At 44.4% G+C, this 17,057-nt stretch overlaps 1 protein-coding gene across 8 annotated transcripts in view; it reads right to left on the reverse strand.

The window, feature by feature from the left end:
* The window catches only part of LOC120955199 (protein yippee-like), a 94,448-nt gene that overhangs the window by 4,127 nt on the left and 73,264 nt on the right, over positions 1 to 17,057 (reverse strand). For 2 of the 8 annotated variants that reach the window (XM_040375816.2, XM_040375815.2), the window contains 4 exons: positions 1,128 to 1,773; positions 705 to 923; positions 238 to 455; positions 54 to 162 (listed from right to left, as the gene is read on the reverse strand). In XM_040375816.2, the coding sequence (XP_040231750.1) occupies positions 54 to 162; positions 238 to 455; positions 705 to 923; positions 1,128 to 1,163 (582 nt within the window). In that variant the 5' untranslated portion in view covers positions 1,164 to 1,773. The other 6 variants (XM_049609436.1, XM_040375817.2, XM_040375818.2 and 3 more) reach the window with 6 other exon arrangements.

The raw sequence follows: 17,057 nt of genomic DNA on the forward strand, positions 1-17,057 counted from the left end.
AGCAGACAGGTAAAGGAGTATATTCGTAGTACGCTCGCTGCAGTCATACTTACATATTTCCAGCCGAGCGGCGTTCGGCAGCATTCACAGTAAATGTCGGCCACGGCATGCAGGCCTGTCAGTAGCACACGCTCTTCGGCCTGTCCACAGGCTACGTTAACCCTGCAAAGGAACGAATAGTGTCAAACTGTTGTCATGTGGCCTTAGAAAGAGAGACGATGTGTCAATGATGCTTACACCGAGTTGAACAGATACGCCCGTCCCTGGCTGCCCTGGAACGATTTCGATATAAGCTCATCGTGACTAGCTAGGTGTGCCCTGCAGTGGACGCAGGAGTACGTTCGGTTCGTTGGCGGTAGGTAGGCCTGGAACGTTTTCACCATTGTGCCACTACCGGACGACGAAGAGGACGCCGATGATGATTGCCCGTTCGCGTGCCCTCCGTTGGCCGCCTCCTGCAAATAGAGCCGCGAAAAGGGCAGAAGAAGGTTAGCGACCAGAATCTTCCAGCAGAGATCTACTAACAACGGGGACAAAAACTACTGCTTACAGGAGCCATGCAACATTCCAGCAACAATCCGAGCAACTACACATAAGTAAAGGGATACTTTTCATTACAGCACAACTAAATTGCAAGACACTACAAAACTAACACGATGATCGAGAGACATCGAACGCGGTTACATGTAGCCACGGTTGTGTACCTGGGTAGGATCGTTTTCTTGATTGGATTCCAGGGTTCCGGAAACGGTACGGGTGACTGGTGCAGACGAGAAACGGTACGGGCGAACTGAAAGGGGACGGTGCCAGTCGCACCAGACGCTTCCGCCGATCGCCGGTGCCGAGCGGCCGATCAGGCTTTTGCTCGAGTTCCAAAACCACCACCACAACGACCACAACCACCAACTCCCAAGCTGCTCCTGCTGACGTCCGATGCAAATGGATTGGTTTTTGTGTGAAGGCAGATTGGACAGATGAAGCAGAACGGTTAATCGTACGGTTAGGGTGAAGAATATAGTAGGGCAGAGGTTAGGGCACGTTTTGGGAACGAGATGAGGTTAGAGCAATGTCTCACACACTTGCAAGTTTTAAGCTACTACTAGGAACTACTGCAACAGGACAATTACCTGGAATAGTAGATCGAACAGGAACGTTATTCGCATTCGTCTTTCCTGCCCTGGCGCTGCTTTTGGCAGGATAAAAAATAGGATGGATGAGCAGGGTCCTTCGATAGTGGTCCGGAGATCTTCGTACGTCTTAGGAACGTATTATTGTTGAGCTTAATGGCGTCCAGAGGTTTTCGATAAGATTTTTTCTTTAACTAATCTTACACCACCAACACCAACAACGAAAAAGGGCACGCTTCGTTAGCTAAAGTACGCTGCTGTTATAAACCCGTCTCTAGGCAACACTCGGCCAGTGTACACTACGATCGACATGCAGCTCATACAGACATTGAAGATCACACACACGCTCTGTACGGTCGGTAGAGCCGTTAGAATGTTTGCGTTTGTCTTTCTTTTTCACTTAATCCGCAAACAACTCTTCCAGAAGTCCCGAAAAGGACACACAGCTAGCAGACTGTAGTAAATTAAGCGCTAACGTGAAATAGTGACGCAAAATGCTGGTATTTTACTTTCGTCCGTTATAGGCCTCTGTTCGACCGACTGTTGTATGGCTGCTGTTATGCTATGCTTACGCCCTTTCGTCGTCTCCTTCTGCTTGCAATACAGAATACTAGTGACTGTCTAGTGCTGCGTTATAATTGGAAATCTGGAACGAAACAATAGAAAGAAGGAAACACAAAGGTCAACATTTAGAAGTGGGTTCACGTTCGAAGCAGCTCAAGTGAGTGTTATTGCATCACACCGCATTAAGTCTACAATGTTTTCAAATACCAGCAAATATCCCCGTGGTACCGCGAGACATCAATTGGCTCGACTTCGGTAAACATCGTTTTTTTTTTATTGCTCCTGCAATTCCGCAGCAATCAGGCCCTCACAGCTCGATGATAAGGCATTAACGGCAACACATCATTACCTACCGAGCTTTGTGAGGCTTCAATTGCTTTAGCGAGAAAGAAAACAAACAAAAAACTCGCAACAAATCGCACCCGCCATCGACAGTCGCCACAGTGTTCAATTCTTTTCAAGGACACCGAACACATTTAATCCTTTTTTGTTCTCATACCATATTTCATCTCCCTCTCAGCCCATAAAGGACACACAGCGCGCGCCCAATTGCCAAGCCAAACGCAAGCGAAAGCTGTGGGAAAGTTTTTCTCGAACTCGGCACAAAATCAACTGGACGACCGGGATTAATGTAGGACACAGAGCGTGGTCGTCGTCGCCGTCGTCATTGCCGGTGTGCTGAATTGTGCTGTGTACTGTGTCAAGGTTTTATTTACTTGGCAGACTTTCGTTCGTAAAAATCACGTTACATCATAATGAGGAGCGGAGCAAGCAAAGGAGCGAAGATTGGGCGACTGATTGAACCGAACGTGAATGTCAAGGAGTGTGGTGTGAATTGAAATCTCTTTCTCTATGGCAGGTAATGAGTGTTGCGGGGAGAAACGATTAACGCTTATCTTTGTGGGTGGATAGCGTGGTGTTTATTGAGGAATTGAGAGTATAGGAAAAACAGTGTTTAAGCTATGTTGAAGCACACAAGTTCAGGTTGTTCGAAGGCTAAGATAATGCACTCAACCTTGGTTGGGGGGTTACCACAGACTGGGTCGAGGTTCATCTATTTACGATTCGATTATTCTGACCATGCAAACAAGATAGACTTCTCCGTCATCCTACAGCTATAGCTTCATATACGAACTGATTTAATTTGCGTAATTTAAAACGTTTAGGAGTCTATATTTGGAAGTTGGATGATAGACACTTGTGGCATAATAATTTTTTACTGTAATTGTGTGATCCTTAAAGCTCTTGTAAGAAGAGTGAAGTTCTTCACATTGTTATTTACAATAATCTCTCGATTATATTAACAAAAGACAACATCTTTCAACAACTTGCAAGTTTATCCCAAGATATACTCAACATTTGTTCACATTATCTGAATTGGCTAACGATGGTGTTTAAGCAACATAAGTGCGTCAAATTACCTAGCAATAAATTCTGTACAACATTTATGTTAAGTCAGGAATAATTCTAGATATACATTCCCTGAAGCTCCATTACACACAATAGGACTAAAAATTCAAGACAATCAAATAATACTTCTTCCCCTTTAAAGCCTATTATCCTATATAAGCTTACAAGATTGAACTCCATCCTTCTGATCTTGTAGGAACCTACATGTCTACCCAACAGATCACCACGCCGCACCCCTCCATCAATATATCAAACTTCAGACGTATGATTATCAGAACAATCATTGGAATTACAAACCCTAGAAACTATTGCGTAGATAATTTCATTGTTCTTGTGTTATCGCACGAGAGTTTTATCTTTATCGTGATTATAGATACATTCGATATTTTCTAGCCATAGATAGATGATGATCAATGCTATATAAAACACGACATTGCAGACACCAGCAACCACTCAACTGTATCACGATTCCAGATTCTTCGCCTTGCTTCTTCGTGCCTGAAACCTGAGTGAATTTCTAATTCTTCCCACCATGCTTGTACACATCATTCCACGCGAATCAAGAACCGGGTTCATCAAACCCACCATGACGTATACGCGGTACATAACTGTTCTGCAAAAGCTGGACGAGCTGCTGTAGTTTCATTTGTAGCTCTGTAGGAGCTCTCTTCCTACTGCTCGAATGCTCTGATGGATCACAAACAAGCTACGCAGTATAGCTGTAACATTGTAGCGTAATGTTATTTGCGTCTTGTTTTGCATCTCTACAAGTACTTGACAAACATTCCTGTAGGATTACAAGGAAATGACAACAAAAACATGGTTCAATGTTTTTAATCTACACCGGCGAAGATTCGCCGATCCCAAGACCGGAAGAGCCCGGCCAGCGCACACGTACATAGAAAACGAGGTTATTGAAGAGTCGCCGGACGGCGCAGCAACACTGAGACGCAGCTGAGCAGGGTTATCCTCTACAGGCGCACTACACACGATCTACTTCTGGCATCACCCTGCGCGTGCACACACCACCCAATATCAGACGACGATAATCAGTAACACACTGTTGCCCCGCGATCGTGTGTGACTTTCTCCGCGTAAAGGGGTAGGGCAAAACAAACCGCATCACAACAAACAACAACAAACACCCAAGCGCCACACTACGACGCAACGATGTATCAACATCATCATCATCATCATCATCAGCAGCAGCAGCAGCAGCATCAGCTGCGCCATCGAGTATAATGTTCGCCATACAGCTGCCTTTCGCGAACTCTCACACGATGCGCGGGGTCGCGACGTCCCCGTTTGCCAACCGCACACCGGTGCCCGGGCCCCCTTCTCTCGGGCATCACAGACCACTACGAAATTACGTATTAACGCTAGCTAAACGAGCCTCGCGCAGAAAGGCCTGACACAATTTCTTGGTCCAACCAGCGAGACGACCTACCTTGGTGCGCGGACAACAGCCAACAGCTACTAACCAGCCGTTCGATCTCTTTCTAAGCTGTAAGACGCAACAACAACAACAACAACAAAAACTTGCCCCCAAACGTGTGGTCCCGTCGTGCTCGGACCTGGCGGTGTCTGAAGAGGACTGGTTTACCTCCGATTCAGATCCAACGAAAAAAAAAAACGGCTGAACATTGGACATCTCTTTGCCCAACAAGACCGTTCTCTTTCTGTAGTCTAATGCCACCAAATGTGGCAGAAAAGTGTGTACGAGCGCGTGTGTGTGGGGGGGGGTACAGCACCACGTCAAGGCAATCCAATAGGCGATCACCACCTTCGACCAGTCGAAGGCATCAGCAAACCTGCGAGCTCACCGTATACTACACCGTTGCGACTTTACCAGATAGAAGACTTCTCCTAACCTTCTCGAACGAAACGCCAAAGCGCTCGAGAGAACAACGAAACCTCAGACTTTTCGCCAAAGCGTGGTCGAGTGGAGTAGTGGATCGAGCTGGGGTGGATCATCCCCCACACTGCGTGGAGTTTCCTGGAGGGCCCGATCGTACCCACCCCTGGGGAACTTGCAAATAGGTTGCGCTCGGTGGGGGTAAGAAACGAAAGACAAAACGTAGCGAAACTACTTGCGTTATGGAGGCAAAGAACTTACTCTTGGGCTGTTCTCCGGTTCTTCGGGATCTTCTCTCTCCGTTACTCTCGATCTCTTGCACTATCTTTCTCGCTCTCTCTCTCTCTGTCTCGCGCTCTGTCTTGCGCTTCCGTTCTTGAAGATCATCCAGGCAAAAGCAGAAGGAATGTCTATCGGAGAGCTTGCCAAGTACACTAACACATCGTCCGTTGGGCAGCCAATCTTCAGCCGAGAGCTGCACCGGCACCGGATATTGACCCCGAAACAAAACAAAACGAAACCGGGCTAATAAGGGCACTCAACTTCCCGCAACAAAACTCGAGGGAGTATTCTGCGGAACGAACTTCTCACGCGTTGAAACGCACCTTTTCTTTCCTATCAAGACTCGGGCGGTTGGCCGCAGAACGTTGGCAACTTGAACTGGCACACACGGCAGCGACGGCCTACTGAACAACACCATCGATGGCGCAACAGGCTACCAATAATTCGTTGGTTTCGCGTTTTCGCGTAACACTTTAAGATCATCGTCCACTGAGCGCGGAGGGGTTCTGTACCGTGGGCTGCTGGACTGAGCCTTACCAGAGCAACACACTGTCAACGTGCACGATCTTTCCCAAACCACTTCACTGCACTCCAACTTTCGACCGACAGCCACCGTCGCTCACGACATACGCCATCCGTTTGCTGCGGCAGCGGAAGTTCAGCCGACCGCAACGCAATAAAAGACGCGAAACAGCTGTCTTTCGCGTGATGAAAACACACGCGGAAGAGAAGGACACGCGCGGACACACACACACACACACACACACACACACACACGTGGACACACACACACACTAAGTCGAGAGGCCAAAGAAAGGTAGGCTCGCACAAAACAGGCAAGAACTCGCACACGGAACTAACAGCGGAACTAAGGTTTCCTGGGGCGTAGCAGCGCGCGACGGCAGTTTTGGGAGATGCGTGTTTGTTACCTCCACTGTCTATGACGGCAACGTCTAGGGACAAAACGCTTTCCGTGCGGTGTACTTCATACGGCAACGGTTGTAACTGATATGGTAGCAGAACGGTACGCTTCAACCGTCGGAACCCGCCAGCCAGCCGTTCGCTTTGCTCGAGAGCGTTTCTGTGTTTGTCCACGGACACTGACTGGTGCCGCCACCGACTCTCGCGGCGCATTTGCTAGGGGGCCGGGAGGAGGCGCGGGCGCGCGCGCTCGCGTACTCAAGCTTGGGGAGGGTGGATTGCTGTTGCAAACAAAAACATCACCAATACACCGGCAGCAGCAACAACAACCGTCGACCACGACCACGATCAACAATCGGGTGCCAGTGCGCAGCATCGCAGTTGGGGGGGGGGGGGGGGGGGGGACCCATTTACGAAGGGCACCCCAAAACGGGGGCTGCTATGAGGAAGACGATGGTGAGAAGCGCGCCACAACACTTCTCGCCACACTGTAAATGACCGCAACCGAAGTGTGCGCAAGTGTGTGTGTGTGTGTGTGTGTGTGATGCTTAGGGGTTGTTTGGTGCATGCACACTACCCAACAACGCGCGGTCCCTTCTGTACGTGCGCGAGTCTCTCACTCTCTCTCGCGGGGGTTTGTTTGTGTTCCGCGGTGTCCAACGGTGCGCCACGAGATTATTCGTGCGGCACAAAGGGAATACAATTGAGGGATGGTTAAAACATTCCAAACGAAGAACCGTATCTTGGATGATCCATATTTCTCTCCGGGATATAACTATGTAACTAGATACCTTGGGAGGCAATTTGGTGGCGCCATCTGTATAGGACCTTCACACAGATATTATTGCAGAAACGAAGATGTTGGTTATCTATGAATGTATTGAATATATTAAATATGTGAAGTAAAGATATTCAACACATGACAATTGATGTCTTCCGAGGCCTTGACTAAATTATCTCCGATTAGTAAGCTCTTAAGATGGACATTATTCCAGACTAAATATAGATGGTGCGGGAGATACTTAACATATGCTGTTTCGGAGATACACTGATTTCCAAAAAACAGTTGAAAAAACGTGATGCCAAGTATCTCTGTAGTTTATATCAAAACAGTATCCCGGGGCTTCGTGTCTAGGAAAAAGATCAATCGCAAAACTAAATTCTTTTAATTAATTAAATTAAATAAATTAAATTAAATTAAAAGTTAATTCTGATCTCAAATTAAGCTCAGAAATTGTTGCATCTGATACTTCGAGAATCACAGCAATTAGCATTGTCGTAAGTATGTTTAACATCAAATTATAATGCCTAAAACATGTGATCCAAGAAGAATATAAGATTTATAATTTCTGATAATGTATTGAGTCTCGGACGACATTGTCCTTGCATTAATTACCTTCACTAGCATCTAATTAAGATAGTTTTGCAAGATCTTTGACCGTATTGTAACCTATCAACATCCCATAGTGTGATGTGCAGGTCGTCAGCGTTCTGCTACCTTCTATCGCTCGCACAACTACTACCACAGCATGTTGGATATGTTGGTAAAGCAGCGAGAGAACACACGAGAAGATTGGTTGTTTGGGTTCGTGACCACTTACCCCCTCCCTCACTGCTCGCTCCCCGCTTAGAAGGGTAAGTCGTCGTCTCCATCCAGACATCACCCTTACCGTATCCAATCCCCCACCGGTCGCTGTTTAGGTCCACACAAAGAGACACACCGCTACGCGATCGCTCCAGCTGGCGCCTCGCACCCTTCCCGTTGCGTATGGGAAGCACACACACACACACCCCACCGGAACGCTACTTTCCAGTTGGTTCGATACCAGTCCCGACCACAGCACCGCAAAGTTGAGGGGCATAGATCCCGATCGTTGTTTGCGTTTCGGGAGACGGCACGGCGAGAGGCTCGTGTATGTTACTTCAGGGTACATTAACATTACAGCTTCTGAGCTGTTTGCTCCAGCAACGGCGGGGTCTAGATAGGTAGCAGCAGTAAAACCGCCGGATCAGTTACCTTTTAAGCTCTCGGGATACACACGATCCACTTCAATGATGTTTCGCGATACTGTGACCTGTGAGTTCTTTATACTCGTCGCAAGGGCAGGTGCTGCGACGATCAACAAACTACCATCGTAAAAGGAAAATATATGGGACAACCCGGTGCATCACACCACACCACACTGACACACATGCACGCGCAACGATATCAACAAAAGGCCCCGGCTATCTCACCGCAGACCGGTCCTCATTGGTTTTCGCCGACCTGCCCTTGTTATCATCTGTTCTCCCCGGCTGTGAGCTGCCTGGCTGGGCGCTGTTTACCATTTTACGGCGTAAAAAAGCATGACGGCGCAAACAGGAAGAAGATGCCTCCCGTGTTACCGTCCCCCAACCTTACCCGCTCACACTGGGAACGCATCCTTATCTTTGCACCGTAAGCCGATTAGCTGAGCGCAAGAGGCGGCTAAGCGATAGTCGCCCCAACCTAAGCGCTTTGTTTGTCTCTGTAAAGCGGAGGCGTCCCTTCGACGTAGCCACTTCATCATTATTTGGCCACTTTTCCACAGCAGAGCAGAGCACTATGTTTGGGGTCATCTCTCATCGAACGGTTCCGTTTTGTTTACATTCGCGACGCAGAAGACGCGACCCACGCGAACTGTCGCGCACATGCTGTTGCTGCTGATAACGCGCCGCGAGGGAGGGGAGAGAGCACGGATATGCTCGAACGCAACATCGCGTGTGCACGTTATTTGCCCAACCCGAACAGCGCACACCAGCAGTGGGCAGACATACACACACGGGTCAATGACGATTGCCGTTCGGCCGCTGATGAGTTGTTGCCCTGCTTTTAGCCAGCCGCCGGCACGCAGCTGCGGTGTCGCGTTCTACCCGGGGCCTCGGTATGGCCTCGCCGCTTCAACATATGTTTGCATTGACTGCGCGATGTCTTGTTATGGTTTGTTGTGGTGTTTCCCCTCCCCTCTATAGAGCCCCGCATGGCGAACCCTTGCCTTAGGGTGTAGTGCGCAGCTGGGGGGGGAGTGTTGAAGACGCGTTGGCCTTGACTTGATAGCGCGAATGAGCGCGCCGCGAAGGAGGCTGGCAGCGTGTTCGTTCGTGCAAGGGGTTGATCTTCAACTGGAATCGAAGCCTCGATCGAACGTACCCGCGCGAAACGAGGACGAGCCTATGTGTGGTCATGTGCTTTAACCGGCTGCGCAAAAAAAGCGGAGCTTGTGATTCTCTCTATTTACGGAAATTTTGTTTTGGATAATCCGTTCTAGTGCATTACACTTTTTGTGCTTTAACTTTGTGGCCTTCCGAATGGTGTCGTCGTACGCTGCTGTGCGTCACACAACGACAATTTGTATTACAAACCCCCATATTACCCTCAATTAATTCTTCCTCTCCCCTTTGCGCCCTTGTTAATCGGTCGTGCGCATTTTACCTCGCTTGGTTGTTGTTTGTTTTAGCAATCAAGCGATTTCCATTTTTTTTAAATCAAAACAAAACAAATAGCTCGTGATAGCAGATGTCCAATGAAATGTGAAGTCAGTTGAAACGGTCGTGAATGTAGTGCTTGATTTATAAAATTTTACAGCCCAAAGTGTTAACATAATAAAAAGGATAGTTTTTTTTTTCAAATTTAATTTTACAACCTTAGCCTGACACACTAACCTAAAAATACTGCCGACGATGCCCCATTGATTTGAAATGTAGAGCATTAGGTTCAATAAAACCATAAAATTCAACAAACACGCGGAAATAATCATACCAGCGCTTAACTGCGCGTTATGAAAATAGTATTCATTGTTAAATTTTAACGATTTACATTATAGTTGTGTTATCAATAGAAAAATACAGTTACCAAGTTGATTGCTCAGCCCAACACAAATATTGTGCTGATGATTGAACTGTGACGCATCGGAAAAGTCTTATAGTTTTTTTTTCTGTGTTTGTAAATGTTACAAAAATTCATACGCAAAAAAAGGAAAAGGAAAAGGAAAAGGAAAAGGAAAAGGAAAAGGAAAAGGAAAAGGAAAAGGAAAAGGAAAAGGAAAAGGAAAAGGAAAAGGAAAAGGAAAAGGAAAAGGAAAAGGAAAAGGAAAAGGAAAAGGAAAAGGAAAAGGAAAAGGAAAAGGAAAAGGAAAAGGAAAAGGAAAAGGAAAAGGAAAAGGAAAAGGAAAAGGAAAAGGAAAAGGAAAAGGAAAAGGAAAAGGAAAAGGAAAAGGAAAAGGAAAAGGAAAAGGAAAAGGAAAAGGAAAAGGAAAAGGAAAAGGAAAAGGAAAAGGAAAAGGAAAAGGAAAAGGAAAAGGAAAAGGAAAAGGAAAAGGAAAAGGAAAAGGAAAAGGAAAAGGAAAAGGAAAAGGAAAAGGAAAAGGAAAAGGAAAAGGAAAAGGAAAAGGAAAAGGAAAAGGAAAAGGAAACAATGAAAATAATAGTAAAAAAGAAAATAGGAAACGGAAAATAGATAAAGAAAGAAAAAAGGAAATGTAACTGGTAACTTCTATTCCCATAAGAAATAATTTAGGTAAAATCAAGAAAAATAAAATGTTATAAGGCCAATAATAAGTGGGCAATTTTTCTCTTCTCCTCGCGCGTAGTACTGGCTATGCTCAGCCTGTCTGACAACAAACATGTTCACACCTACTCAATCGAGAAAACGTAAAAGCAAAAGTATTGCCACCATCCACACAACCGTATGTCACACAGACGGTTGTGTTACGGCTTATGCGATTTACTCCAACGACGCGAAAAAAACAAGCCAACCCATCTACAGCACGGGTGTGTATTTTCGTACCAGTTTGTTTACCAAACAAAACGCTTGTACGGTTTCGCGATTTTGTGTTATTTTGGTACACACAGAGAGCCACATATATAGGTTGAGCGGGCTTGCCTATGTGCGTTAGTGTGGGGTTTTGTTGGTATTGCCTCCGTACGTATGGCGCGCGGTTCGCAGTTGTTTGTTGTTGTTTTGGTTTACATTTTTTATGCTATTAGTTCTGCCCTTAATTTGCTTACGCGCGTTTACACCACGATGATCCACTTTAGGAATCAACTGTTTTTTTTTCGCTCCATGATTATTCCCCTCTCGACGATTGAAGGGTTTCCTTACTCGCGTATGCCATTGGAGATGTCTTTGTCGGTGTACTAAAATCTAATCCAATCTGTGCGGTCTGTAAGGTGAGGTAAGCCGACGGAAGTTTTAGTGTTTGAATTTTCGTTCGTCAAACCAAAACAACAATTATGACGTCTGCTAAGAAAATGAACTGCCTTGGTAGATTTTTAATCTATTTCTGGTCACATTAGTACATCATCCAAGCGTACTTTCTACCCTTCCCATACACGTGCCCCTTCTATTACAACACACACACACACACATATATAATGATTCAAATGAACCACAAACGCCATGAATGCCAAAATAAAAAAGGCAACAATTTGGCAATGATCTTGACAGTGAAAAATTAAAAATACATCGCTAACAACCAAGGCGAGAAAGGGAACGACGGGAAACGGAACAGTTACGTAATGGATTGTAGTTTCGCATTTTTTATTTTATTGCCTCCTGTTGCAGCACGAAACAGCTGCTGTCGTGGACCTTTCTGATTTTGCGTCACATGTTAAGCAATTTCCATACGCAAAAAAGGAACGAGTAACCGTTTTGCCGTCCACAAAAAAAGAAAGAAATACAAAGAAACCTTATGTTTGATTAAAGAAACAACATTTACAGGGTTTCGAATCATATGCGGGAATAGATCAATCACTTAGGGGAATGTTGCAAATCGGTAGGGGAATATTGCATGCAAGCTTTGGAAGTTTGCAATCATATAGGGGAGTGTTGCAATCGATTAGGGGAATTTTCCTGTGGAGCTGTCATCAGACTGTGTGTGCCGGTGTAAAAAGCTTTGAATTGATACCGATGATGTTTTTTTTTTTAACATTATTTGGAGTTGTTTTCGTGTGGGATTCAGCTGATAACACACAAGATAAACTAAATAAATCCTGCTGCGTGGCCATAATTAAACATGATAAGTTAGTAAGATTGACGAAAATATGTTGAGGTATTTACAGCGGCACCCATAGTCTGATGACAGCTTCACAGTATTATGTGATACATTTTTATGAGACTTGGAATTAATAAACCACGTTAACTACATAGTAAATTTTATTGAAATTTCTAACATAAATGGCTAAAAATTTCATTATGAAACTGGCTAGCTGAAACGCCAATATACTGTTCTGAGCAGTATTTTTGGAAAATCCGCAAGCGCACGAACTACCCTCTCAACGCAAATACCGCTGCAAAGAAAGAGACGATGAAATTAAACCACATTTCATCGGTCGCAACTAAAACATCGTGATCGTCCTACATTTTACAGCATTTTCGAACAAACATACACACACACACGTACACCATCCCACGAAAACAAGCACTCTCCCGAACAAGTCAATAATTGGATCCACCCTAACCTAGCCAGTTGTTAGATGGCTTAACCTCCGTCGGTTTCGTGCCTTCCTGCTTTCCGGCACTAAGCGCAGTAATTAAACTCATCACTTGGCGATATTCTCCCTTCTCACACGTTTGGATTGAGATTCACATGGTAAAGTAAAATCAACACCCCATCTTAACCTAGGTAGAAGCAAAAGTAGGGCGCGAGGCAGGAGGTTTTAGTATATGGAAATGCACGTTACGTTTCGTGGGCAACATGTGGAAACATTTGCCACGCACACTAACCGCCATAGAACGACCCTCTTTCTCGGGACAGGTTAGCGTCAAACGTTTGCCTACTAACTAGTAGCAATTATTGGACAAATGAAAAAAGTCCTATTCACGAAATCGAATCAAAGTCGATGGATTGTCCGTTTGAAAAGATACGGCGAAGGTTTTGTAAAAGATACTTCTTTGAAGCACGGTTGTTTTTTTTGCACGAACAGAAATCATCATCATAATCAATGTAGAAAAATCGATAAAAAATTTCTTCGATTTTAATATCCTTGTCAGCTGAATAGCATAGATTACAAGATTGCCATAATAAAGAGGCGTTTAAATTGAATCAAAATGATCAAGCTTTATGCTAGACAAAAAAATGATTAAAAAAAGTAATTTTAATTTCACACATTTCTATTGAATAGATTATTTTGTATTTCAGGAAAAAAGATTGCCGAATGTGACGAAAAAGTTTCCAAAAAATTACTAAACCATTTAATTTGATTTAAAAGCAAAAGAAGCACTGCAGTATTTAAAAAACGATAAAATATCCCAGTAACATAAAGATGCTATGGTACTACTTTTTTGCACACTCTCCTCTACCGACCGTTGTTAAATTTTATCCTACAGAAACAGAGTTTGTATTTCAACCTGTGAGCGTACAAATGCAACGCTAGTAAATGCCACATAAATGCCACGCATGCAGTCCCACCAGTACCCGTCGATCGTTCAACGGCAATGTGAATGAAAAATGTATTGCCTTATTGGAATAAGCAGTGCTGGTAGCGTTGTAAAATAATAAAAACCAAACCACAATGCACAACGAACAACGCCTGCAGCTTGAGCATGGTAAAACAACAGTTATGACATTTAATGCACAACTGTTACTTCCATGCGGGTGTGAGCACTGGAAATGTAGACCATAGTGTAAGCTCTTGGCTAGCTTCTATCAGGCAGTGAGCAGGAGTACAACATTACCACAACAAACACAACAACAACGAAATCATTCTGTCAATGATAAGATTCTTTTGGTTCTAAAAACACAACTTCCTGTGGAAATTAGTACACCATGCACATTATGGAAGGTGCCAACACCTACCAAAGCAGTGGAGAAAAAAAAAGAAGGACGCCATCCTTCACTTTAACACGTCCGCGTCCGTAGATTGGGCAACAGACACAACCGCGCTCGTAAAGGAGCTAATTTTAGAAAACCGTGCGCGCTTATGCTTATGCTGCTGGCAGCATACTCCTGTGCTGGTGCTGGTCAACGCGGAAATTTCACCTTAGGAAAGGTTCTGGCGACGCGGTTTTTTTTGCGCAATACTAACCCCGGTGGTTAGGGCTTTTCGGTCCGGCCCTGGGCACAAACCGGGACCGGGAGGAGCGCGTTTGTTTTGATGATGCAACAGCACCTCTAAACGCCCTCACACTGACGCGGGCACCGTTACCACACACACATTGGCACTCGCCGTCCAGACCGACAGGCCGCGGTTTGGTTGGAGGAAATGTTCGGTAAATGAGGGCACACGTGAAGGGCACACGGTTCTGACACAGTTCTTGCCCTTTTTTTCAACATGGAAGGAGAAGCAGTCGTTTTGGGGAGGGGAAGATGTTGGTCAGATACATACCGCCGGGAAGTAGGTTATGGTGTACGTTGTGTCGAAATTATGGTATAATATTAATAGCAACTGATCCACACCAGAAGCGCTGAAGTAACATTCAAAATTATGTTTTGTAAGAGATGCAAAAGAACTTTTAATATATGTAACAAGATTAAGATTAATAGATGAGAACAAGAATATTAAGAATTTTCTAAACAACTTTAACAATGAAAATTAAATGTCATAACATGACAAAAAATAAATAAAAATAAACAAATCAATAGTATAAACAAAAAATTGGGAATAATATAGAGAACAGATAAAAAAAAAACAAAACAATTTGCAAAATAGAACGTATTCCAATAACACAATTAAATAAGCAATTTAACCTTATAACGAAAATATTTTAACTTTAATTTTAACGAACTTTGATCATAAAAATGGTGCATTCAGTGTAAAGTGAAAAAATCTCCGCCGTCCTTTACTTTTCCACACGCAATTTCAATGACGCAGGATGACGATTGCAACATGATTTTATGCAAATCTACTAAGCTCCGCGTCTAAAAACGCAACACTCTAATCGGATCTAGGCAGCGTGCGCCTAACAGCATAATATTGTACAGCTGACTGTAAGAAAATGCAAATGCACTCCACCGGTGCCGGTTTGGCGTTTGATTGGACGCTGGACATCAACACCAATTCGCCCACACGTAGGCGAGGCTGGGCACTGCACCTCAAAAAGAAGCGGGCCTGCCAATCTTCGCCCTAGAAACACGCTTGAAAAAGGAATCTAAACTCGGGTGGGTCGTTTTTTTTGTTGGTGTTGTTCAACTTTGGGGAAGGGAGAGAGGCCCGAAACGACTTGCCCTTTCGTTTGGTCCGGCGACACTAAACGGCCCTAGACAACCCACTGGCCGTTGGTGAGCGATGCTGTGAAGGCTTATGGGGGATTTAGGGAACCGGTTTGCGGCGTGTTTTGCAATATTTTCAACGACCGTGCGCACGGAACGTAGGTGTGAATGGTCTTTTCATAGTAGTAGCAGCATTAGGTGTAGGGCGTTAGGTTATAGCAATGAATAAGAACTGCTTTAGAAGACATTAGCAGTAGCAGGAGAAAAGGTGGTCCCCACTGGAAGGACTAAGGTCATAAGCATTTATTTTAGCTTTCATTAGTGTAACGCGTTACTGGATTATCATTACCTAATACCCTGGCGTACTTTCGGCGACGCAACAGAGCTTTCTTTGGCGCCGTTTTAATTATTCTCGTTTTTCTTCCTTTTTGTCGATACAATTACTACCAGAGCGCCATTTACACCGCACAAATCACAACCCAACCAGACCCAACAACGCTCTACAGCGTCATTATCGCGTGTTGCTTCTAATACGCAAATCACTAATCCGCTGAAATCCACGTGCTCGCTTGTTGGATTTTGCGTGCCGTTCAATTTACGATGCAGGCACAAACCACGGCACGTTCCGGTCCGCACATACACCCAAGCGTAGCACACACAACCCAACAACGACAACAACAAAAAAAGGTTTCGCATAAAATACTCCTAAACACTGAAGAGTTATAAAATTAATGTACCGAGAAGCGGGACGTGCGCATAATTATGCCTCGATTCCAACGCGCACTTCCAGCCACCGCTTCGATTACTACCTTCCGAAGGTTACGGGGGGCTAGTACCGTTTAAAGTGTTCTCTATGATGTGAAAGTGAAGTAGCTGGATAGCAGGGCACCGGGAGAAGAGAAAAAAAAACGACATATTTCCTGCGATGCCACTTTGATTGATGGTGTTCTGGGAGTGTGGTTGCGTTTTGCTTGCACTTTAATTTACAGTGCGTATCACAAAAAAAACATCACATGGCCCCTTTCCCTTTTAAGATCGTAGGTTGAATTTTCAGCCTGTCAGCTGTCTGCATTGTATAGCAGTTTTCGAGCAACTATCCTAGTGGGTATAGTATACAGGTGGGCTTATCCTAAGGGTAACTATTTAGAAGGCTGATTTTTAACGATTCTGCTTCTGGATGAAAATGTTAGGATTGTTTTGTGTATTCGTCAAATTACCAGAAAGCCAGTTTGAGTAAAAGTTTTCACCCGTCCTGTCAAAAAGCGATTTTGAAATTTGGTTATAATTTTGATTCTGGTGAAATTTGGTTGTATATTACACCACCTGATCTCTTTAATGCACCTTGGGATAAATGAAAACACGACCTTGTTTTGACATCTTTTCGAGCAGGTACTCGAATCTAATTCTAGCTTTGAGGCTAAAATAATCTAGGTTAAAAATCACAGGCTAGTTTTGTGTGTAGTTTTGTATGGAGTGTTGACATGATTTCAGCCGCCAACTGTTAAGCTCCATAAAAAAACTGGCTAGTATCGCAAAAGGCCCCATTGTTAAAAATATGTATAAGACAACAATTATTTCAAAAAATAACTTGAAGCGTTATAATTTGCTTGATATGCATTAAACAGATTATGACACGTTAAACATCAAATAAGCATAAATAAAAAGAAAAATTATGTTCCAAACAAATGTAGTGTATTCATAAATATCAATTTTAATTCCACATAGTCCATA

The sequence above is a fragment of the Anopheles coluzzii genome, chromosome 3 (genome assembly GCF_943734685.1).
Source record: "Anopheles coluzzii chromosome 3, AcolN3, whole genome shotgun sequence".
Taxonomy (NCBI): Eukaryota; Metazoa; Arthropoda; class Insecta; order Diptera; family Culicidae; genus Anopheles; species Anopheles coluzzii.